The sequence below is a fragment of the Pristiophorus japonicus genome, chromosome 10 (assembly GCF_044704955.1).
Source record: "Pristiophorus japonicus isolate sPriJap1 chromosome 10, sPriJap1.hap1, whole genome shotgun sequence".
NCBI lineage: Eukaryota > Metazoa > Chordata > Chondrichthyes > Pristiophoridae > Pristiophorus > Pristiophorus japonicus.
In genome coordinates this window covers 220,460,838-220,485,521 of record NC_091986.1, presented here as the reverse complement: position 1 = coordinate 220,485,521, position 24,684 = coordinate 220,460,838, and the positions used below count along the sequence as shown (strand labels likewise).

General features: G+C 50.4%; 1 protein-coding gene across 7 annotated transcripts in view; it reads right to left on the bottom strand.

Moving 5' to 3' along the window:
• LOC139275311 (nuclear mitotic apparatus protein 1-like) overlaps positions 1-24,684 on the bottom strand; it is a 100,810-nt gene that overhangs the window by 36,426 nt on the left and 39,700 nt on the right. For 6 of the 7 annotated variants that reach the window (XM_070892596.1, XM_070892593.1, XM_070892598.1 and 3 more), the window contains 11 exons: positions 22,043-22,128; positions 19,948-20,030; positions 19,058-19,084; positions 18,221-18,309; positions 17,538-17,618; positions 14,936-15,026; positions 13,388-13,502; positions 10,404-10,564; positions 10,205-10,319; positions 8,942-9,059; positions 4,658-4,798 (listed from right to left, as the gene is read on the bottom strand). In XM_070892596.1, the coding sequence (XP_070748697.1) occupies positions 4,658-4,798; positions 8,942-9,059; positions 10,205-10,319; positions 10,404-10,564; positions 13,388-13,502; positions 14,936-15,026; positions 17,538-17,618; positions 18,221-18,309; positions 19,058-19,084; positions 19,948-20,030; positions 22,043-22,128 (1,107 nt within the window). Of the gene's footprint in view, positions 1-4,657; positions 4,799-8,941; positions 9,060-10,204; positions 10,320-10,403; positions 10,565-13,387; positions 13,503-14,935; positions 15,027-17,537; positions 17,619-18,220; positions 18,310-19,057; positions 19,085-19,947; positions 20,031-22,042; positions 22,129-22,338; positions 22,382-24,684 lie in introns of those variants that run through there. The other variant, XM_070892597.1, reaches the window with a different exon arrangement.

The window sequence follows — 24,684 nt, the reverse complement described above, 5'->3', positions numbered from 1 at the left end:
CAAACGTTGTCACCTCAGAGCTCTGCACCGCAAAAATCTGGTGGGGGAGGCAAAATTCACGACTGAGGTCAGGCGAGTCTTCAAACAGCCTTGTGTTTATATAGTGCCTTTCACATCCCTGGAGCGTTTCATCAGTTCATCAGAATGGGAGTAGGTCATTCAGCCCCTCGAGATATTCAATCGGATCCTATCTCAAATTCCAATTTCAATTCGCTTCGCAGCCAACAAAGTGACTGAGTAGTGCAGGCACTGTTGATTTTGTGGGCAAAGGTGCCCAGCCAATTTGTGCACAGCAAGATCCCAGAAACAGCAAGCATAGAAACACAGAAAATAGGAGCAGTAGTAGGCCATTCGGCCCTTCGAGTCTGCACCGCCATTCAATATGATCATAGCTGATCCTCTATCTCAGCACCTAGGGCCCAAGTTTCCACAAGAAAAAAAACGGGCGCCCCTCCGAGCTGGGCGCCCGTTTTTCGCGCCTAAAAAAAATCCTCGGTATTCTCCACCTACTTACAGGTCCTCTGGCCCTCGGCGCAGCCAACACGAGCTGTGGGGGGGGCGGAGCCAGGTCCCGGCGCTGAAAACAGTGCCGGGACCTCTGCACATGCACGCTACAGTCGGCACGCAAGTGCAGTAGCAACAGCACCGAACTGTGTGGGAGGGGCCCGAAGCACGCAGCCCCTAAGCCCTGGCCCGATGGCCTCACTGGGGCTCCTCCCACGGCCAGCTCCTGCTCCCGCCCCCGACCGACCCGACCCGCGCGCCTGTTCCCCGACCCGACCTGGCCCCCCCCCCCCGACGGAGTAAAGAACAAAAAAAAGAGAGAAGAGAGAGAGAGAGAAAGAAAGAATAAAAAAAAAAAGAGAGAGAGAGAGAGAGAAAGAAAAGAAAAACAGAGAGAGAAAGAAAAAAAGAGAGAGAGAAAAAGAAAAAGAGAGAGAGCGAGAGAGAAAGAGAGAGAGAGAGAAAAAAAAGAGAGAGAGAAAGAGCCCCCTCGCTCTCTCTCATCTCCTCCCTCCTCCCCCCTCCCCCTCTCTCTCTCTCCCTCCCCTCTCTCTTCTCTCTCTCTCCCCCCCCTCTCTCTCTCCCTCCCCCCCTCTCTCTCTCTCCCTCCCCTCTCTCTCTCTCCCTCCCCCCTCTCTCTCTCTCTCCCTCCCCCCCCTCTCTCTCTCTCTCTCCCTCCCCCCCCTCTCTCTCTCTCTCTCTCCCTCCCCCCCTCCCCCCCCTCTCTCTCTCTCTCTCTCTCTCTCTCTCCCTCTCTCTCCCCCCCTCTCTCTCTCTCTCTCTCTCTCTCTCTCTCTCCCTCCCCCCTCTCTCTCTCTCTCTCCCTCCCCCCCTCTCTCTCTCTCTCCCTCCCCCCCTCTCTCTCTCTCTCCCTCCCCCCTCTCTCTCTCTCTCTCCCTCCCCCCTCTCTCTCTCTCTCCCTCCCCCCCTCTCTCTCTCTCCCTCCCCCCCTCTCTCTCTCTCTCCCTCCCCCCCTCTCTCTCTCTCTCCCTCCCCCCCCTCTCTCTCTCTCTCCCTCCCCCCCTCTCTCTCTCTCTCCCTCCCCCCCCCTCTCTCTCTCTCCCTCCCCCCCCCTCTCTCTCTCTCCCTCCCCCCCTCTCTCTCTCTCTCCCTCCCCCCCTCTCTCTCTCTCTCCCTCCCTCCCCCCCTCTCTCTCTCTCTCCCCCCCTCTCTCTCTCTCTCCCTCCCTCCCCCCCTCTCTCTCCCTCCCCCCTCTCTCTCTCTCTCCCTCCCCCCCTCTCTCTCTCTCTCCCTCCCCCCCTCTCTCTCTCTCTCCCTCCCCCCCTCTCTCTCTCCCTCCCCCCCTCTCTCTCTCTCTCCCTCCCCCCCTCTCTCTCTCTCTCCCTCCCCCCCTCTCTCTCTCTCTCTCTCCCTCCCCCCCTCTCTCTCTCTCTCCCTCCCCCCCTCTCTCTCTCTCTCCCTCCCCCTCTCTCTCTCTCTCTCCCTCCCCCCCTCTCTCTCTCTCTCCCTCCCCCCCTCTCTCTCTCTCTCCCTCCCCCCCTCTCCCTCTCTCTCTCTCTCCCTCCCCCCCTCCCTCTCTCTCTCTCTCCCTCCCCCCCTCCCTCTCTCTCTCTCTCTCCCTCCCCCCCTCTCTCTCTCTCTCCCTCCCCCCTCTCCCTCTCTCCCTCCCCCCCCCTCTCTCTCCCTCCCCCCCTCTCTCTCTCTCCGTCCCCCCCTCTCTCTCCCTTCTCCCTCCCCCCTCTCTCTCTCTCTCTCTCTCTCTCTCTCTCTCTCTCCCTCCCTCCCTCCCTCCCTCAGCGACACGAACAGCTGCAGAATTCTCCCTGCCTGAAGCACTTTCATACAGGTAGGAAGATGGTTTATTTAATCTTTTCTTGGCTTATAAATGTTTATTCAGGTTGGATTTATTTGTATAATATTTGTAGAAGTATAAATAAGGACTTATTGTAGAATTTATTGAGTTCCCTTCCCCCCACCTCGTTCTGGACGCCTAATTTGTAACCTGCGCCTGATTTTTTAATGTGTAGAACAGGTTTTTTCAGTTCTACAAAAATCTTCACTGGCTCCATTCTACTTTAGTTTGGAGTACGTTTTCACTGTGGAAACTTTCAAATCAGGCGTCAGTGGCCGGACACGCCCCCTTTGAAGAAAAAATTCTGTTCTAAACTAGAACGGTTCTACCTGACTAGAACTGCAGAAAAAAAAATGTGGAGAATTGCGATTTCTAAAATAGTCCGTTCTCCACCAGTTGCTCCTAAAAATCAGGCGCGAATCATGTGGAAACTTGGGCCCACAATTCCTGCTTTCTCCCCATACCCCTCGATGCCTTTTGTGTCTAGAAATCTATCTATCTCCCTCTTAAATATATTCAGTGACTTGGCCTCCACAGCCTTCTGTGGTAGAGAATTCCACAGGTTCACCACCCTCTGAGTGAAAACATTTCTCCTCATCTCGCTCCGAAATTTCCTACCCCGTATCCTGAGACTGTGACCCCTTGTTCTGGACTTCCCAGCCTGGGGATGAGCAGACAATCAGATACTGGTTGAGGGGCAGAAGGTGGGCTATCAGGAGGACTCCCCTGCTCTTCTTCAAGTAGCACCATGGAACCGTCTACATTCACCTGGATGGGCAGACGCGAATTTAATGTCTCATCTTAAAATTTGCTCGGCAGAGAGGGGAGTGGGAGTGTAAATAGTTTCTGTATCTACCCGATGGAATCCTTTAACCTCGATCGGATCACCCCCTCAGCCTTCTAAACTCGAAGGAATACAAGGCTGGTTTGTGCAAGCGGTCACAAGAACATAAATAGGAGCAGGAGTCACCATTCAAGTAGATCTTCGCCACAGCTCCACTTCTCTGCCCTGTCCTCTCAATCTAACGCTGTAAGCATGTTCCCTTTAAGCTGGGTGGCTGCACAGGTCCAACACAGCTAGTAAGACAGCTTTTAAATAGAAAAAAAACGCACCTGTGGAATTTTGAATGGCACGCGCAGCCTGTTAAATGGGCCGCACAGGTCAAAAAAGTTAGTTAGAACATTACCTGTAAGTCCTGGTATCATCACACACACACATACACACACGAGAAGCCCATTCACAATATTGCTTCATTTCATTCTCGATTTCCAAATTCTCACCCTCGTTTGTGAATCCCTCCATGGCCCTTGGGCCTCCCGATCTCTGTAATCTCCTCCAGCCCCACAACACCTCACCCCCCCACCCCCGCCTCCCCCTCCCAGAGATCTCTGCGCTCCTCTAATTCTGCCCTCTTGAGCATCCCTGATTATAATCGCTCCACCATCGGTGGCCGTGCCTTCAGCTGCCTGGGCCCCCAAGCTCTAGAACTCCCTCCCTAAACCTCTGCGCCTCTCGTTCCTCCTTTAAGACTCTCCTTAAAACCTACCTCTTTGACCAAGCTTTTGGTCACCTGCCTTAATTTCTTCTTTGTTTTGTCTTGAAACACTGCTGTGAAGTGCCTTGGGACATTTAACTATGTTAAAGGCGCTATATAGATACAGGTTAGAAACATAGAAAATAGGTGCGGGAGTAGGTCATTCGGCCCTTCGAGCCTGCACCGCCATTCAATGAGTTCATGGCTGATCATTCCTTCAGTACCCCTTTCCTGCTTTCTCTCCATACCCCTCGATCCCCTTAACCGTAAGGGACATATCTAACTCCCTCTTGAATATATCCAATGAACTGGCATCAACAACTCTCTGCGGCAGGGAATTCCACAAGTTAACAACTCTCCGAGTGAAGAAGTTTCTCCTCATCTCAGTCCTAAACGGCCTGCCCCTTATCCTAAGACTGTGTCCCCTGGTTCTGGCTAGTCCAGTCAGAATCTTATGTTTCTATGAGATCCCTTCTCATCCTTCTAAACTCTAATGTATAAAGGCCCAGTTGATCCAGTCTCTCCTCATATGTCATTCCAGCCATCCCAGGAATCAGTCTGGTGAACCTTCGCTGCACTCCCTCAATAGCAAGAACGTCCTTCCTCAGATTAGGAGACCAAAACTGAACGCAATATTCCAGGTGGGGCCTCACCAAGGCCCTGTACAACTGTTGTTGTTAATTGCACTTGGATTAAAAACTGTTTTCACATCTTTACCTCCTCCCCTGAACCCAAGACTGTCCAGTGCACTTGCTTTCTGCCCCTCACACACACACACACACACTCGCTCACACACAGGCCTCACCTTCTCGGATTGTGTCACGTGCAGATCGCTCTCCAGTTGTTTCTGCTTCCCTTCCCAGAGGGGCACGGCCGCCTCGTGCTCATCCATCAGCTCGTTCAGGGCCTTCTGGGACTGGGACAGGCGACTCCCCAGGTCACGGATCTGCGGCACACAAACAGAAGAGGGTTCTTACTCCGGTCCCCCAAGGCGTCTGCCGGCCGTCGCGCAGGTGTAGACCGGCGAAGCAGTCAGCTCGGAGGAGCAGCAGAAACATCAACCCTCGAAATAAGTGACTGTTGCCTGCTGCTGCGGGACAGACTGCCGAGATGACCCAGTGACTCGATAGGTCAATGCAAGGTGGTCAAATAATGACAAACAATTGACCCATGGCCTTTAGAAGTGACCCTGGAGCGTCACAAATGCCAAAGACGAAGGCTGCACTTGGTCACTGATGTGACATTGGTTTAGTCAGTGGACTGAAAGCTGGTTATTAGTCGGACATTCCCAATGCCGTTAATATATTTCAATGGAGACGAAAGACCTCTCTCGACCCGCCTGTGCAGTGAGCGACCAATGTAAAACTACGGATTGGAATTGTGAGCACTGACTTGGGTAGCAAAACTGATTAATCCCATCAGCACACAATGAATCCTAATCAACTCAAAGTAGATCTCGTTGACCATTGAATCAATCAATCCATCAATCGAGGTTTGTCTGTAAAGGCAGATAGCTGGCACCGAGAGAGAGAAAAATATTTGATATATAATGGCTCACCAGTGTGCTCCACACAGTGAAACACTTCTCGAAGCCCAGGCACTGTAACGCTGGGCGATGGCAAAGTCCCACTAACAGCAAAGGATACGATAGATCAGCTGGCTTGTGTTTGATGCCACTCCCACAGTACTGCAGGGGGAGGGTCAGCCTGAATTATACGCTCTCTGGAGTGGGGCTTCAACCACAATCCTTTCACCCAGAGGACAAGAGTGCTGCAGAGTGAGCCAAGGTGACGAGATCAGATTCATGGGAAATAATTTGCATCGGCTGTGACTCAGTGGGCAGCACTCTTGCCCGAGTCAGAAGGTTGTGGGTTCAAGTCCCACTCCAGAGACTCGAGCATAAACATCTGAGCCAACACTCAGTGCAATGCTGAGGGAGCGCCGCACGGTCGGAGGGGCAGTGCTGAGGGAGCGCCGCACTGTCGGAGGGGCAGTGCTGAGGGAGCGCCGCACTGTCGGAGGGGCAGTGCTGAGGGAGCGCCGCACTGTCGGAGGGGCAGTGCTGAGGGAGCGCCGCACTGTCGGAGGGGCAGTGCTGAGGGAGCGCCGCACTGTCGGAGGGGCAGTGCTGAGGGAGCGCCGCACTGTCGGAGGGGCAGTGCTGAGGGAGCGCCGCACTGTCGGAGGGGCAGTGCTGAGGGAGCGCCGCACTGTCGGAGGGGCAGTGCTGAGGGAGCGCCGCACTGTCGGAGGGGCAGTGCTGAGGGAGCGCCGCACTGTCGGAGGGGCAGTGCTGAGGGAGCGCCGCACTGTCGGAGGGGCAGTGCTGAGGGAGCGCCGCACTGTCGGAGGGGCAGTGCTGAGGGAGCGCCGCACTGTCGGAGGGGCAGTGCTGAGGGAGCGCCGCACTGTCGGAGGGGCAGTGCTGAGGGAGCGCCGCACTGTCGGAGGGGCAGTGCTGAGGGAGCGCCGCACTGTCGGAGGGGCAGTGCTGAGGGAGCGCCGCACTGTCGGAGGGGCAGTGCTGAGGGAGCGCCGCACTGTCGGAGGGGCAGTGCTGAGGGAGCGCCGCACTGTCGGAGGGGCAGTGCTGAGGGAGCGCCGCACTGTCGGAGGGGCAGTGCTGAGGGAGCGCCGCACTGTCGGAGGGGCAGTGCTGAGGGAGCGCCGCACTGTCGGAGGGGCAGTGCTGAGGGAGCGCTGCACTGTCGGAGGGGCAGTACTGAGGGAGCGCTGCCCTGTCGGGGGGGGGGGGCATACTTGCATACTTGATCAGCTCCGCTGGGCGGGCCACATTGTCCGCATGCCAGACACGAGACTCCCAAAGCAAGCGCTCTACTCGGAACTCCTTCACGGCAAACGAGCCAAAGGTGGGCAGAGGAAACGTTACAAGGACACCCTCAAAGCCTCCCTGATAAAGTGCAACATCCCCACCCACACCTGGGAGTCCCTGGCCCAAAGACCGCCCTAAGTGGAGGAAGTGCATCTGGGAGGGTGCTGAGCACCTCGAGTCTCGTCTCTGAGAGCATGCAGAAACCAAGCGCAGGCAGCAGAAGGAGCGCGTGGCAAACCAGTCCCACCCACCCTTTCCTCCAACCACTGTCTGTCCCACCTGTGACAGGGACTGTGGTTCTCATATTGGACTTTTCAGCCACCTAGGGACTCATTTTAAGAGTAGAAGCAAGTCCTCGATTCCGAGGGACTGCCTATGATGACTGAGGGAGCACCACACTGTCGGAGGGGCAGTACTGAGGGAGCGCCACACTGTCGGAGGGGCAGTACTGAGTGAGTGCCACACTGTCGGGAGGGGCAGTACTGAGGGAGCGCCGCACTGTCAGAGGGGCAGTACTGAGGGAGCACCACTGTCGGAGGGGCAGTACTGAGGGAGCGCCACACTGTCGGAGGGGCGGTACTGAGGGAGCGCCACAATGTCGGAGGGGCTTTCAGCTGAGACGTTAAACCGAGGCTCCGTCTGCTCTCAGGTTGATGTAAAAGATCCCATGGTATGATTTTGAAGAAGAGCGGGGGGTTCTACCCTCAGTTTCCAGGCCAATATTTATACCTCAACCAACCTCACTGAAAAAGCAGATTATCTGGTCATATCACATTGCTGTTTGTGGGAGCTTACTGTGTGCAATTTGGCTGCCGGGTTTTGTACATTACAACAGTAACTACACTCCAAAAGTACTTCACTAGGAGTAAAGCGTGTTGGACGCCCTGAGGGAGTGAATGGCGCTATATATATGCATTTTGTTCTTTATTACACATCAGGCCACGAGACATTGTTGTAGAGGTTACAGCCAGGAAACAGGCTATTTCGGCCCAACTAGTCAATGTCGGTGCTTAACTTTCACATGAGCAAATAGTTCCAATCACATTTCCCTGCCCTGTTCCCAAATCTCTATCACCTTTTCCCTCAATCTAATCTTGAATGTTGACATAATTTCTGCTTCAACCTCGAACCCTGGAGTTGAATCCCACAGCCTCACCACTCGGTGTGTTTCTCTCAATCTCATATTTAAGCCTGCATCTCTGGGACCTCATTCTTGACCCCCTCTACTGCTGGAAACAATATCCTGTCCCATACGTTCAAAATTTGCAACACCGTTGAAGAAGAAAGGCCTTCAGCTCATCTGATCGAGAATACCAACCCTGGCATCTCCCCCATTACAACATCAGGCTGCTTGCTGAGACCGTTTCAGAGAAGGTTCACGAGGTTGATTCCTGAGACGAAGGGGTTGTCTTGTGAAGAAAGATTGAGTAGATTGGGCCTCTACTCATTAGGGTTTAGAAGAATGAGGGGTGATCTCATTGAAACGTCTAAGATTCTGAGGGGGTTTGAGAGGGTAGATGCTGAGAGGATGTTTCCCCTCGTGAGGGAATCTAGAACGAGGGGGCATAGTTTCAGAATAAGGGGTCACCCATTTAAAACTGAGATGAGGAGGAATTTCTTCTCTCAGAGGGTTGTAAATCTGTGGAATTCTCTGCCTCAGAGAGCTGTGGAGGCTGGGTCATTGAGTATATTTAAGGTGTGGAGATAGACAGATTTTTGAGCGATAAGGGAGTCAAGGGTTATGGGGAGCGGGCGGGGAAGTGGAGCTGAGGCCAAGATCAGATCAGCCATGATCTTATTGAATGGCGGAGCAGGCTCGAGGGGCCAAATGGCCGACTCCTGCTCCTATTTCTTATGTTCCAGTGTCCTGGCCTCAGTCACTATTCCAACCGCTTCCAGGTGATCACATCGCCGTCCGATCACCCATCCCAAACCCAATCACATGCCCTTCTGTCCGACAAGAGGGGCGATTTGAAAGCGCCGTTTCAAGTTTACTTTCTCAACCCAGCTGAGGATCGGTTAACTGCACATTCATTCACTTTCTTGCATTACAACATTTCAAATGTACTTCATTGGGTATAAAGCACTTCGGGATGTCCTGAGATTGCAAAAAGCGCTTAAAAAAAAAAAAAAATCTTGTGCCTCTGTACGGCATGAGCCGCAACAATGCACGGCAGCCGGTCATTCGACCACGGAGGCTTCACTTCCCGCGAGGGTGAGTGAAGAGCGGCAGGAACAGGCGTCGCTGAAGATTACCTTGTACGAAAGGTCTCCATTTTCCTCTTCGAGTTGATCGATCTTTCGCTCCATTTGGCCTTTCTCGGTCTTTAGATCCTGGCATTGTTTCTGAGCATCACGCAGCCTGTTCAACAAACTGGGGAGAGGGGGACAGCGTGCGGAGGTTAGAGCACGGACTGAATACCTAACACGCGCCAGTCAGAAAAATGCGAGAGTCAAGCCAGCATCAAAATCCATTTTTTTTAAATTCCCTCCAAGCAGCACGGCAGATATCTACAGGTGGAGGAAGCCTGGTTGCTTCTTTAATTGCAGGAGCATTAAAAAAAAAAGGTAAATTAAATCCTTCAAATGTTGTGTAGAGTGAGAGAAACGTCACACCCCAGGTAGGACGTGCAGTATGTCAGCTGTGCCACCGGGCGGCGGTGCAGAGAGGGGAGAAGGAACCCACCGTGCTCCCAGATCACCACCCTAGGGGCAGGATGGACATGCGGAGCACAGAAAGTCCCACGTGTGGCCCCGCAAGCCAAATCTTTGGGCTTTAAAAACCCGCTGGGGCGAAGGAGACAACAGCAGGCAGCTCACTATCCTCTCACACTGGGGTTCATTTTGAGGGGACAGAATTGAAAAGCCAAGAAGTTATGTTCAACTTGTATGACACCTTGGTTAGACCACACTTGGACCACTGTGCACAGTTCTGGTCTCATTTTAGAGGGACTGGAGAAGGTGCAAAATAAACTTACACGGATGATACCAGAACCGAGAGGTGATACCCATCAGGAAAGATTGAACTGGCTGGAGTTCTTTTCACTAGAAACAGGAAGGCTGAGGGGTGAGCTGATTGAGGTCTTTAAGACAATAGAGTAGACGTAGAGAAGATGTTTCCACTTGTGGTGGAATCCAGAATTAGGGGGCTATAAATTCAAGACAGTCACTAATAAATCCGATAGGGAATGCAGGAGAAACTTCTTTAGCCAGAGAGGGGTGTGAATGTGGAACTCGCTGCCACAGGGAGGGGTTGAGGTGAATAGTATCGATGCATTTAAGGGGAAGCTGGATAAACACACGAGGGAGAAGGGTATAGAAGGATATGGTGATGGGGTGAGATGAAGAGAGGTGGGAGGAGGCTTTTGTGGAGCATAAAGACCGGTATCGACCCGACGGGCCGATTGGCCTGTTTCTGTGCTGCAATACTATGCAACTTGACTCCCCTCCGTTCCAACACGTCAGGACCCCTCGAGCAATACGTGGGAGCTCCAACATCAACGCGGGCTGTAGCCGTACCTTTCATGTTTTTCCCTCAGATTGCCGAGTTCGTCGGGCTGTTCCTCGCTGGCCTGCCTCTCGGTCAGCTTCACCAGCCGCTCGACCCTCTGCTGCATGATGGAGATCAGGGTTTCTAAAAGAAAGAAGACAAGACGTTGCCACAAAGCTCGATGTAAAGAAGCGTGTGGGTGTGCAAGTAAGGCTCCACGCCCGTTACCTTTCTCGGTAATCAGCTTGCGGGCTTCAGTCAGCTCCATCTCCATCTCATCCCGAAGCATTCGCGAGTCGGAAAGCTGTTTCTTCATCCGCCGCATCTGGACCAGCGGGGTTTGCATGAAGTCCCGCATGGGTGACGTCGGAGAGGTGGAGGGCACGTAACTGCAAAGAGCAAAAGGAGAGAGATAAAAGCCGCCAAACTCGAGCAGATTGTCTCTTTCATCAAGTGAACCCTGCTCATTCAGGACCAGGCTGTCGAGATTGGAGTAACTCCCCACACACGCACACTATACAGTCGCCACTGCTCATGGCGGACCAGTTCGTGTAAAGGCGAGCTGCCTGCTATATGCGATGGCCGGTATGATGAGTAATTTCAGTTCCTGTTAGTTGGCCATGCGTGGCTGCAGAATTTGTATTGTGAAGGCAGATGACACAGAGAAAATGCAAAAAATAGTCCAGAATGATACTGGGGCTGAAAGAGTTAAATCACGAGGACAGGTTGCAGACTGGGCTTGTATTCCCTCGAGTGTAGAAGATTGAGGGGTGATCTAATCGAGGTGTTTAAGATGATAGGGTAGATAGAAACTATTCCCTCTGGTGAGGGGGGGGGGGGGGGGGGGGGGGGGGGAGTCCAGAACAAGGGGCATCACCTTAAAATTAGAGCCCGGCCGTTCAGGGTGATGTCAGGAAGCACTTCTTCACACAAAGGGTGCTGGGAATCTGGAACTCTCCCCAAAAATGTTGTGGAGGTGGGGGGGGGGGGGTCAATGAGAGCTTTAAAAACTGGGATTGACAGTTTTGGTGTGTGTGGGAGCTTGCTGTGCGCAAATTGGCTGCCGTGTTTTCTACATTACAACAGTGACTATAGTCCAAAAGTACTCTATTGGCTGTAAAGTGCTTTGAGCTTTCCAGTGGTTGTGAAAGGCGCAATATAAATGCAAGTCTTTCTTTCTTCTTTATCTGAGGAACAATACTTTCTCTCTCCACAGATGCTGCCTGACCTGCTGAGTGTTTCTGCAATTTCTGTTTTTATTTCAGATTTCCAGCATCCGCAGTTTTCGGCTTATGTTATTTATGTGTGTTTGTTCTCGTATTCAGTGCAGCTCAATCGTCTGAGGTTGAACCAGACTGTCATGTATTCAACTATCATTGTAACCCATGTATAAACTGACCTAAGTTGTACACCTCGAGAACATTGACCACAAGGGGATGAACTTGTGGGAGACACTCCTAACCTGGACTTTCCGGTATAAAAGGGGAAGCTCCACCCACCTTCATCACTTGAGGTCTTGATAATAAAGGTAACTGGTCACAGAGTGACCTTCTCTCAAGTATGGGCCACGTGTGCATTTGTAGTGTATAGTAAGGACGTATCACAGACCATTCGCGACCTTGGTGTTGTACCTGACCCTGAGTTGCACCCTATCCAACCCCCAAACCGTCTACTTCCACCTCCATAATATCACCCGACTTCACCATTGCCCCAGCTCATCTGCTGCTGAAACCCTCAACCCTTTGTTACCTCTACACATCTGATGTTTTCCTGGCTGGCCTTCCATTTTCCAACCTCCATAAACTTGAGGTCATCTAAAACTCTGCTGCCCGTGTCCGAACTTGCACCAAGTCCCACTCACCCATCACCCCCGTGCTCGCCACGATTTAAAAATTCTCACCCTTCTTTTCAAATCCCTCCATGGCCTCGCCCCTCCTTATCTCTGCAACTTCCTCCAGCCCCACAACCCTTCCCAAGATCTCTACACTCCTCCAATTCTGGCCTCTAGCGTCGCTCGATTTTAATTGCTCCATCATTGGCGGCCATGCCTTAAGCTGCCTGGGCCCCAAGCTCTGGAATTCTTTTCTTAAACCTCTCTCTCTCTCCTCCAAGACGCTCCTTAAAACCTACCTCGCCTAATATCTCTTTTTGTAGCTCGGTGTCATATTTTGTTTGATAGTCGCTCCTGTGAAAGGCGCTATCTAAAATGAAACATAGAAAGATAGAAAATAGGAGCAGTAGTAGGCCATTCGGCCCTTCGAGCCTGCACCGCCATTCAATATGATCATGGCTGATCCTCTATCTCAGCACCATATTCCCGCTTTTTCCCCCATACCTCTTGATGCCTTTTGTGTCTAGAAATCTATCAATCTCCCTCTTAAGTACATTCAGTGACTTGGCCTCCACAGCCTTCTGTGGTAGAGAATTCCACAGGTTCACCACCCTCTGAGTGAAAACATTTCTCCTCATCTCGGTCCTAAATTTCCTACCCCGTATCCTGAGACTGTGACCCCTTGTTCTAGACTTCCCAGCCCGGGGAAACATCCTCCCCACATCCAGTCTGTCCAACCCAGTCAGAATTTTATACGTTTCAATGAGATCCCCTCTCATTCTTCTACTGAATACAGGCTGAGTCGACCCAATCTCTCCTCATACGACAGTCCTGCCATCCCAGGAATCAGTCTGGTGAACCTTCGCTGCACTCCCTCTATGGCAAGTATATCCTTTCTTAGGTAAGGAGACCAAAACTGCACACATTACTCCAGGTGTGGTCTCACCAAGGCCCTGTATAACTGTAGTAAGACATCCTTGCTCCTGTACTCAAATCCTCTTGCAATGAAGGCCAACATACCATTTGCCGTCCTAACTGCTTGCTGCACCGGCATGTTTGCTTTCAATGACTGGTGTACAAGGACACCCAGGTCCCTCTGTACATCGACACTTCCCAAGCCATCACCATTTCAATAATACTTTGTCCTTATGCAAGTTGTTGTTAATGGGACACAAACTGGTGAGGAAACGCAGCCTATTTTTGCCCAAAATAAAGAAGCTGTAACTGGAAACTTTGAAGATGACGTTAATGTAAACGTGTGACTGTTTTCACTTTGTGGCTGATATCAGCGACTGCCCGTTTTAAACGCTGGACGCTTTCGGTGGTGGGAACTTTTTTTTAGAAAAACGTCCAGACACCAGAAACCCATCGGGATACTGACCTGTACACATTGGATGCCAGGAATCGTGTTTTTTGCCCTCCGATTTTCCCGCAGAATATTGGCGAATTAGTCTCGTCTGAACTGGCGCTGAATAGGCGGGCCACGGGAGACGAGGCTGGACAGGGGCACAGATGAAAAGGAAACATTAAACATCACGTTGGGGGCCGAGCTTTCTCCCGCCAGTGCGACAGCCCTCATCGAAGGAAGACAGAGCAAGTGTCTAAAAGATATCAGTGAGGTACGCGGGAAATGCATCATGATCATCATCATCATAGGTGGTCCCTCGAACAAGGATGACTTGCTTCCACACCAAAAGGGATGAGCTCATAGATGTTCCAATGAAGGACCCAATGGTCCAGTCCTGAACTCCAGGGTTGGAAGATGCCTGTGCGTGGATTTTTTTTCAAAAAAAACATGTAGTGACCGTTAAATGCAGGCTGCTGTAGAGACACGTGAAGTACATGTCGAGGGGAGAGCGCAAAATGAAATGTAGCGTGTGAAGTGTAAGAGCCTCAATGAAGTGGAGGGAGAGAGAGATCCAGGGGAACAGGTACACAGGCCGGAGGTGGGGAGGTCGGGGAGTGAAGAGGGGCACAGCAACCTGGCCCGGGCTGCGTAACCCAAAATTAAACAGATTGTTTGGGGCGATGGTAGATCTGGGTCGCCAACTTAGACAGGAAATACAGGGACTGAGGTTAGGGCATGATTCTGGAGGTGCAAGAAAGAATTGACTTCAAACGACAAATGGGCTTAAAGGGATTAAATTATGAGGACAGGTTGCATAGGCTTGTATTCCCTCAAGAATAGAAGATTAAAGGGTTGATCTAATCGAGGTGTTTAAGATGATTAAAGGGTTCTCTCAGAGAATTGTGGACCTGTGGAATTCTGTACCACAGAAAGTGGTTGAGGCCAGTCTGTTAGATATATTCAAGAGGGAGTTAGATGTGGCCCTTACGGCTAAAGGGATCAAGGGGTATGGAGAGAAAGCGGGAAAGGGGTACTGAGGTGAATGATCAGCCATGATCTTATTGAATGGTGGTGCAGGCTCGAAGGGCCGAATGGCCTACTCCTGCAACTATTTTCTGCTTCTATGTTTCTATAGGATGGATCGAGAGAGACTATTCCCTCTGGTGGGGGGAGTTCAGAACAAGGGGCGTCACCTTAAAATTAGAGCCAAGCCGTTCAGGGATGATGTCAGGGAGCACTTCTTCACACAAAGGTTGCTGGCAATCTGGAACCCTCTCCCAAATGCTGTTGGGGCCGGGGGGGGGCAATTGATAATTTCAAAAATGGGATAGATAAGATAGTTGTTAGTCAATTAAAAGAAAATGGAACACAGTGGAGATACAGATCAGCCACGATCTAATTAAGTGGCCTCCTCCTGTCCCTAAAAGCATGGCAAACACCACCCCCACCCCGCCTTTTCTCGAGCTGGATGCACAAGGCAAGTCTGAAAATGATTAGGCCACTCTCGTGCATTTACTTTTTTTATTGTGGTCAAATTTATTCCCTCGTAAAGAAATGTAGAAAAGAAACAAATTCAGGTACCTCGGCTCCGCAAGAACGTGGCCAAGTTATTGTCGAGGTGAATTCCTTCTTCGTTATCAAGGACGTATCGAAGGATCCCCACGAGCTCGCCCTTTAAAGGAAAGGGGAGGGGTAAGAGAGAGAGAGTTAATTTCAAACTTTAAAATAAATAGGAACAAATGTGCAAAATGCCACAAATCAGGGGCTAGATTTTCCCCATTTCCCTGTGACTCAGAAAACGGAGAAGGGTCTGAATATGTGAATGAGACCAACAAAGATAAAAACCAAACATGGCTTTAATGTGGCATGTTTTGCAATAAATATCCAAGCTGGTGAAGTTTCAGCAATGAATAAATAGCGGGAACAAACAGGAAGTCTGTTCGTCCTTATGTGGAAATTTCCCCGATTTATTGCATGTTATTTTCCCGCTGATTATTCCTTCCAGAGGCACTAGAAGGGGAGGGGGCTGTGGAGATAAACACGGTACAGAGGTACAGAGTAGATCTGACGGCCCAAATCTGGGATCTCCTGTGGTCACACACTGCTACTCCATCTGAAGGGAGTAGGATGAGAGTGACCTCTTAGATACAACACAATTGTATTTATATAGCACCTTTAACGTCCCAAGCTGCTTCACAGCAGTGTTATGCGATAAAAATTTCACACTGAGCCAGTAGAAAGTAGAAATTAGCGCTGGTGACCAAAAGCTTGGTCAAAGAGGTAGGTTTTAAGGAGCATCTTGAAGGAGGAAAGAGAGACAGAGAGATGGTGAGGTTTAGGCAGGGAGTTCCAGAGCCAGGCAACAGAAGGCATATAAAATCCTACTAAAATGTTCACTTAAAGTACTCTTGCAGATAATTTAATGATGGAGGGAAGGTCATTGATGAAACAGCTGAAGATTATTTGTAACCATGTCCCATAGAAACAAATGGCCTCCCTTGGGGTGCTGCATTGTTCCACGGTTCTATTGGATAACGTTACAAAGAATTTTCAGCTGCTTCATCAATGACCTTCCCTCCATCACGCCACAAAGGAGTCTGATAATTCCACAGGGTTTAGTTCCGTTCACAACTCCTCCGATAATAAGGCAGCCCATGCCAACCTGCAACACGCCCTGGGTAACCTCCAGGCTCAGGCTGACACGTGGCAGGAAACATCTGCACCACATCTGTGCCAGGAGGCAACCATCTCAATCCAGTGAGAGAAGGTCCAGCCATTTCTCCCCCCCGCGCTTCAACAGCCACGTCATCGCCAGGTTATCATAGAATAGTACAACATAGGAGGCCATTCGGGCCCGTCGAGTCTGCGCAGCTCTTTCGAAGAGCTATCTAGTCGGTCTTTCCCTATTTTTAGGGACTTGAGCACCAAAACAAAATCTAGTGCCGCGCTGGTGCAGGGGCCATCTTTCAGATGAGACATTAAACCGAGGCACCGCCTGCCCTCTCAAGTGGACGTAAAAGATCTCACGGACACGATTTCGAAGAGGAGCAGGGGTGTTATCTCCAGTGTCCTGGCCAATATTTATTCCTTAAATCAACGTAACAAAAACAGATCATCTGGTCATTAACACATTGCAGTGTGTGGGAGCTTGCTGTGCGCAAATTGGCTGCCGCGTTTCCCACATTACAACAGTGACCACACTCCAAAATGTACTTCATTGACTGTAAAGTGCTTGGAGACGTCCTCAGGTCGCGAAAGGCGCTGTAGAAATGCAAGTCTGTCTTTCTTTTTTTTCTCCGTCAAGTATTTATCATTCTCCTTCAAGCTCTCCAAAGCTTGGGGGAATCATCATTGACCACAAACTTGACTGGACCAACCATATCAGCAGTCTCTGGGTAATCTGTGGCCAATGACTACTGGCTGACCCTATTGAAGCCACTCCAGCACCTACAAGGTTCAGGTCCTGAGTGTGATGGACTATCTGCCTGGATGGGGACTGCCACAACATCACTCAAACAGCTCAAGACCACCCAGCACAAGCAGTTAGCTTGATTGGAGCCCTATTACCAGGTCCAGTACCCACTCCCTCCACCATCGGCCCTCAGTGTGCACCATCTACAGGATGCACTGCAACAACTCGCCAAGGTCACTTCGATAGCACCTGCCTCCCCCACCAATGTCATGGGAACGCCATCACTTCCAACCTCCCCTCCAATTACACACCATCCTATTGGGTCAACATCCTGGAACTCCCTACCCAACACCAACACGGGAGCACCATCCCCACACAGATTGAGAGAGACAGAGAAGAGCGAGGGGGGGGGGAGGGGGAAGAGCGAGGGGGGGGGGAGGGGGGAGAGCGAGGAGGGGGGAGGGGGGAGAGCGAGGAGGGGGGAGGGGGGAGAGCGAGGAGGGGGGAGAGCGAGGAGGGGGGAGAGCGAGGAGGGGGGAGAGCGAGGAGGGGAGGGGGGAGAGCGAGGAGGGGAGGGGGGAGAGCGAGGAGGGGAGGGGGGAGAGCGAGGGGAGGAGGGGGAAGGAAGAGCGAGGGGGAGGAGGAAGGAAGAGCGAGGGGGAGGAGGAAGGAAGAGCGAGGGGGGGGGGGGGGAGAAAGAGAGTGAGAGGAGAGAGACACACACATATGCACGCACGCTCAAAAGGATGGTCTATTTTCTAGCGCATTTACCTGGGTGTCAATGTCAAGAGCCTCGAACTCGCGTGGGTTCTGCTTGGCCAAGGTGTGGAGATGGAGGAGGAAGACAGACATCTGCAAACAGGACGAGGAAGAGCCAGCGATTACAAGCCACACTTTCTCATCTCGCACTCTGCTTGCACACACGATTCAGGCGATGCACGCCACATTACTCCAGTAACTTGCGAGGGGCTGCGATGCCCTCGAGTGGCTGGGCTGCCGAGTTCTCATTTAAGGACACACTACACGTGCCCAATCTTCACCACGCAAGGAACTCCACTGGTACAGCAAGCCACTGAGGAAAACTGCAACTCTCCCTCTCCTCCTGTCCTAAAGGCCTCAACTCATTCCAGGGTACGGTGTGGCAGATTGTTGCAGTTACCCAAGTGGCCATTCTTCGCTATGAGCCGTGAGTGTTGGCAGACTATTGCACCAAGGGGGGCATTGCAACCTGTCCTCACTCAAAGTCTACAGACTTACTTTCCAGCAGGGGGCAGGCGAGGTCAGTAGACAGCGATCGGAAATGGAAACTACGGTTAATTGTTTCGTTCTCCCTCACCCCGGGATGACTGAGACAACGGCGGCAGCCTCGTTGTTGCCTGACTGCAGTCAGCTAATGCAATGCGGTCAAGGCCAGGAACTAAAGCTGGGACCACTGTACGATTTCCTTGGCTTACCTTTGCCATCTCAAGTTCCACATCCTCTCCTTGCAAGACCTTCTGCCAGGACACCACGCTTCCAGCAGCAGGGTTATACCTGGAGCGATCTGCGGTTAAAGTGGAGTAAGGATGTTAATATTCAGGGATGGGATGCTCAACAGAATAGCAGTGATCCCCACAGTTGAAGCATAAATCACACTTCCAAAAGCCACTGACAAAAAGTTATAAATTGTAGAATAGTTAAATTGTAGGTCCCTTATAAACTTCCCTTCCCCACTGTCAAACTGCAATTTATCCTGATCTCTCACACTCCAAGACCTCGGCGCTTCTCCAATTCTGGCCTCTTGAGCATCCCTGATTTTATTCGCTCCACCATTGGTGGCCGTGCCTTCAGCTGCCTGGGCCCGACGTTCTGGAACTCCCTCCCTAAACGTGTCTGCCTCGCTCCCCTCCTTAAAACCTACCTCTTTGCACAAGCTTTTGGTCATCTGGCCTAATACATGTGGCTTGGTGTCAAATTTATTGTTGGCCCATTACACTCTCGTCGTTATATGAAAGGATTCGACGAACAAGTCCCGTTCACAAGATAATTACCGATGAGGAAGGTCATTCACGCCATCTTAATTTGCCCTTGCAGGAAAAACCCCGCACTCCTCCCACCACAGCAACCAATTGTTGGGAATTCCCAGGGTTTTACCCTCACCACTTTATCGGACGTCTATTCCACGTGACGATCATTAGCCCAGTAACATTAGCACCACACGGCCGGACCCGCGTACAGAAAGAGTGCTGGGCTTCGGCTCCTGAAACCAAAAGACATTTCTACCCTGATCACCTGTGCAGAGGGGCTCTTACCTGGCTGATTCTTCTGGATTTCGGAGCCTGTGAATACACAACAGGACTATTAGTTGTTCATGCAGGTCACATCATTTATTATGTTCTTTTAAAAATGCCCCCCAAAAAAGTTAAAACATGGAAACAAAATGATCACAGGAAAGATGTGATTGCAGGAGAGAGGGTACAGAGGAGCTTTACAGGAGGTTGCCTGGACTGGAAAATTTTAGCTATGGAGGAAAGACTGGATAGGCTGAGATTGTTTTCTTGGGAACAGAGGAGGCAGAGGGGAGACCTTATTGAGGTGTATAAAATTATGAGGGACCGAGATAGAGTGGATAGGAAGGACCTATTTCCCTTAGCAGAGGGGTCAACAACCAGGGGGCACAGATTTAAAGTAATTGGTCGGAGGTTTAGAGGGAATTTGAGGAAAACTTTTTTCCACCCAGAGGGTGGTGGGGGTCTGGAACTCACTGTCTGAAAGGGGAGTAGAGGCAGAATTTGCACTTGAAATGCTGTAACCTACAGGGCTACAGACCTAGTGCTGGAAAGTGGGATTCGGCTGGACAGCTCTTGTTGGACTGGCACGGACACGTTGGGCCAAAATGGCCTCCTTCCATGCTGTAAATTTCTGTGATGCTATGAAGCCCGGCAAGCATCAGCTTCCCCGAGCCTCACTTCCAACGCCGTCCTCACCATCTTAGCCACTAGGGGGAGCACACCACATTTACTAAATAATTCATTCTTTTGTCGCTAAATTCAACGAAAATGAAGTTTAAATAAAAACAAAAGATCGATCTTTGGAGAACAAAAAAAATAATAATTTACACCGACATTCGGCCAAGACTCGGACAACTTCAAACCTTCAAAGTGTCAGAACAACTTCGTATTGCAATTTCTACCATGCTTACATTCTAAAAAGTTGCAGATAAATTGGAATCGCTCCTCAATGGATTTCTCTTCAATTAGCTGTGACGCATTTTCCTTTCCACTTCTGCAATAAGAAAGCACATTAGTTATGAAAGAGCTTTAAAAAAAAATCTAACTAAAAAGGAGTGTGTGCCTGTACAGCCACTTTTAGGTAACGTAGACGCAGCTAGACTGACCCAGGACCAGCTTTTCATTGCCCCCTTTGAGTCTCCCCTTGCAGAAAGAAAGACTTGCATTTCTAGTATAGTATTAGGCAGTCCCTCGTATCGAGGATCACTTGCTTCCACACCAAAAAGAGATGAGTTCACAGATGTTTCAACGAGGGACCTGACAATCTTGGTCCCGAACTACATCCTGAAGGGTGGAAGATGCCTGTGCGTGGATTTTTTTAACGTGGGGTGACCGTTGCACACCAGCCACCACACGGGGCTTGACAGAGCGAGGTCTTGGTCCAGTGGCAAGGGTTAACCAGGACGACTGGAGACCAGCTCTGCTGCACGGACCCAGTGCGCGCACATACTCCTACTATCCACAGATCGCAGTGTGGGCTGGCCCGTGCTGCCACTGGGCCCCGATTGCATTTCTATAGCACCTTTCAAAACCTCAGGACGTCCCAAAGATTTACAGCCAATGAAGTGCTTTTTGAAGTGTAGTCACTGTTGTAATGTAGGAGAAATGGCAATCAATTTGCGCACAATAAGCTCCCACAAACAGCAATGTGACAATGACCAGATAATCTGCTGTTTAAAAACAAAGTGATGCTGGTTAAGGGATGTGTATTGGCCAGGACACCGGTGAGAACTCCTTTGCTTTTCTTCGAAATAGAGGCTGTGGGATCTTTTACGTCCACCCGACAGAGCAGACAGTTTAATGTTTCACCGCCGACACTGCAGTTTTCCCTCAGCACTGCACTGGGGAGTGTCAGCCTTCAATTTACGCTCCAGTCTCTGGAGTGGAACATGAACCCATGATCTTGTGACAAGAGGCCAGAGTGCTGCCCACTGAGCCACAGCGGACACTGAAGGCATTGGTCCTTCACTGGTGCAGTCCCACAGACCCCTTTAATACCCTGTCCCAAGTCACACTATTTGTATAATTTACCCTCCTGTGAAACACCGTGGGACATTTTACTCCGTTAAAGGCGCTATATAAATGCAAGGTGTTGTTGCAGCTTCCCGAGCAGGGTACAGACTCATCGAAACATAGAAAATAGGTGCAGGAGTAGGCCATTCGGCCCTTCGAGCCTGCACCGCCATTCACTAAGATCTTGGCCGATCATACACTTCAGTACCCCTTTCCTGCTTTCTCTCCATACCCCTTGATCCCTTTAGCCGTAAGGGCCACATCTAACTCCCTTTTGAATATATCTAACGAACTGGCCTCAACAACTCTCGCGGTAGAGAATTCCACAGGTTCACCACTCTCTGGGTGAAGAAGCTTCTCTTCATCTCGGTCCTAAATGGCTTACCCCTTATCCTTAGACCGTGACCCCTGGTTCTGGACTTTCCCAACATCGGGAACATTCTTCCTGCATCTAACCTGTCCAGTCCCGTCAGAATTTTATATGTTTCTATGAGATCCCCTCTTATTTTTCTAAATTCCAGTGAGTATAAGCCCAGTCGATCTAGTCTTTCTTCATATGTCAGTCCTGCCATCCCAGGAATCAGTCTGGTGAACCTTCGCTGCACTCCCTCAATAGCAAGAATGTCCTTCCTCAGATTAGGAGACCAAAACTGCACACAATATTCAAGGTGTGGCCTCACTAAGACTCTGAACTACAGTAAGGCTTCCCTGCTCCTATACTCAAATCCTCTCGCTATGAAGGCCAACATGCCATTTGCCTTCTTTACCACCTGCTGTACTTGTATGCCTACTTTCCATGACACCCAGGTCTCGTTGCACTGCCCCTTGTACTAATCTGTCACCATTCAGATAATAATCTGCCTTCCTGTATTTACCACCAAAATGAATAACCTCATATTTATTATACTGCATCTGCTCAGCGTCATTCCTGATACCAACACACGACTACAAAACATTCGCTTAAAAGCTCTTAAACGCAATCAGGTTACTCACATCCTGCACACCATATTAATGAAGACAACACAATCCTGGAGACTTGTCAGGTTTTCTATTTCTTCAGACAATTTAAGGCTGTTAATCTGTTGGGAGGAAAGGAAGCAAAAATAAACATTAAATAATTCCCACATTATAGCCCGACACCTGTCTGTAAGTTACTTAACTATTTCCAACCCCAGCACAGGTAGGGCAAACAATTAATCCTCACTACTTCCTCCTCCTTTTAAAGCTGAAAACACTTTCCACATAAATTGTCCCCTTACTGTTGACCTTTAATAAATCCAATTATTTACCGTACAAAAATCTGTACTTTCATACATTTCATCATCATCAAAGGCAGTCCCTCGGAATCGAAGAAGACTTGCTTCCACTCTAAAAGTGAGTTCTCAGGTGACTGAACAGTCCAATACAGGAATTACAGTCTCTGTCACAGGTGGGACAGACAGTGGTTGGAGGAGAGGGTGGGTGGGGAGTCTGGTTTGCCGCACGCTCCTTCCGCTTGGTTTCTGCATGCTCTCGGCGACGAGACTCGAGGTACTCGGCGCTCTCCCGGATGCTCTTCCTCCACTTAGGGTGGTCTTTGGCCAGGGACTCCCAGGTGTTGGTGGGGATGTTGCATTTTATCAAGGAGGCTTTGAGGGTGTCCTTGAAACGTTTCCTCTGCCCACCTGGGGAACGCTTGCCGTGTAGGAGTTCCGAGTAGAGCGCTTGCTTTGGGAGTCTTGTATCAGACATGCGGACAATGGGGCCCGCCCAATGAAGTTAATCAAGTGTGGTCAGTGCTTCGATGCTGGGGACGTTGGCCTGATCGAGAACACGGACGTTGGTGCGTCTATCCTCCCAGAGGTTAGTTTAACATCTGTAGTGGGGAAAATGCTTGAAGCTATCATTAAGGAAGAAATAGCGGGACATCTAGATAGGAATAGTGCAATCAAGCAGACACAACATGGATTCATGAAGGGGAAATCATGTTTAACTAATTTACTGGAATTCTTTGAGGATATAACGAGCATGGTGGATAGAGGTGTACCGATGGATGTGGTGTGTTTAGATTTCCAAAAGGCATTCGATAAAGTGCCACACAAAAGGTTACTGCAGAAGATAAAGGTACACGGGGTCAGTGGAAATGTATTAGCATGGATAGAGAATTGGCTGGCTAACAGAAAGCAGAGAGTCGGGATAAATGGGTCCTTTTCGGGTTAGAAATCGGTGGTTAGTGGTGTGCCACAGGGATCGGTGCTGGGACCACAACTGTTTACAATGTACATAGATGACCTGGAAGAGGGGACAGAGTGTAGTGTAACAAAATTTGCAGATGACACAAAGATTAGTGGGAAAGCGGGTTGTGTAGAGGACACAGAGAGGCTGCAAAGAAAATTAGATAGGTTAAGCAAATGGGCTAAGGTTTGGCAGATGGAATACAATGTCGGAAAGTGTGAGGTCATCCACCTTGGGGGGGAAAAAAAACAAAAAAAGGGAATACTATTTGAATGGGGAGAAATTACAACATGCTGTGGTGCAGCGGGATCTGGGGGTCCTTGTGCATGAATCCCAAAAAGTTAGTTTGCAGGTGCAGCAGTTAATCAGGAAGGCGAATGGAATGTTGGCCTTCATTGCGAGAGGGATGGAGTACAAAAGCAGGGAGGTCCTTCTGCAACTGTATAGGGTATTGGTGAGGCCGCACCTGGAATACTGTGTGCAGTTTTGGTCGCCTTACTTAAGGAAGGATATACTGGCTTTGGAGGGGGTACAGAGACGATTCACTAGGTTGATTCCTGAGATGAGGGGGTTACCTTATGATGATAGATTGAGTAGACTGGGTCTTTACTCGTTGGAGTTCAGAAGATGAGGGGTGATCTTATAGAAACATTTAAAATAATGAAAGGGATAGACAAGAACTAGAGGGCACAGCCTCAAAATACGGGGGAGCCAATTTAAAACCGAGTTGAGAAGAAATTTCTTCTCCCAGAGGGCTGTGAATCTGCCCAAGGAAGCAGTTGAGGCAAGCTCATTGAATGTATTCAAGTCACAGATAGATAGATTTTTAACTAATAAGGAAATTAAGGGTTATGGGGAGTGGGCGGGTAAGTTGAGCTGAGTCCATGGCTAGATCAGCCATGATCTTGTTGAAAGGCGGAGCAGGCTCGAGGGGCTAGATGGCCTACTCCTGTTCCTAATTCTTATGTTCTAAGTCATGGCAATAGAGCTCGGACCCGTGTCATGCTCCTCCTGTGCTATGTGGGAAGTCAGGGACACCCTGGCTACTATGTGTGTGGGAAGTGTGTCCAGCTGCAGCTCCTGACAGAACGCATGATGGCACTGGAGCTGCGGATGGACTCACTCCGGAGCATGCGTGATGCTGAGAATGTTGTGGATAGCACATTTAGTGAGTTGGTCATACCACAGGTAAGGGTTAGGACAGAATGAATGGGTGACCAAGACACAAGGCAAGAGCTGGAAGGTAGTGCAGGAGTCCCCTGCGGTCATCTCCCTCCAAAACAGATGTACCGTTTTGGATACTGTTGGGGAGATGATTTACCAGGGGAAAGCACCAGCAGCCAGGTTCATGGCACCATGGGTGGCTCTGCTGCACAGAAGGGTGGGAAAAAGAGTGGGAGAGCGATAGTGATCAGGGACTC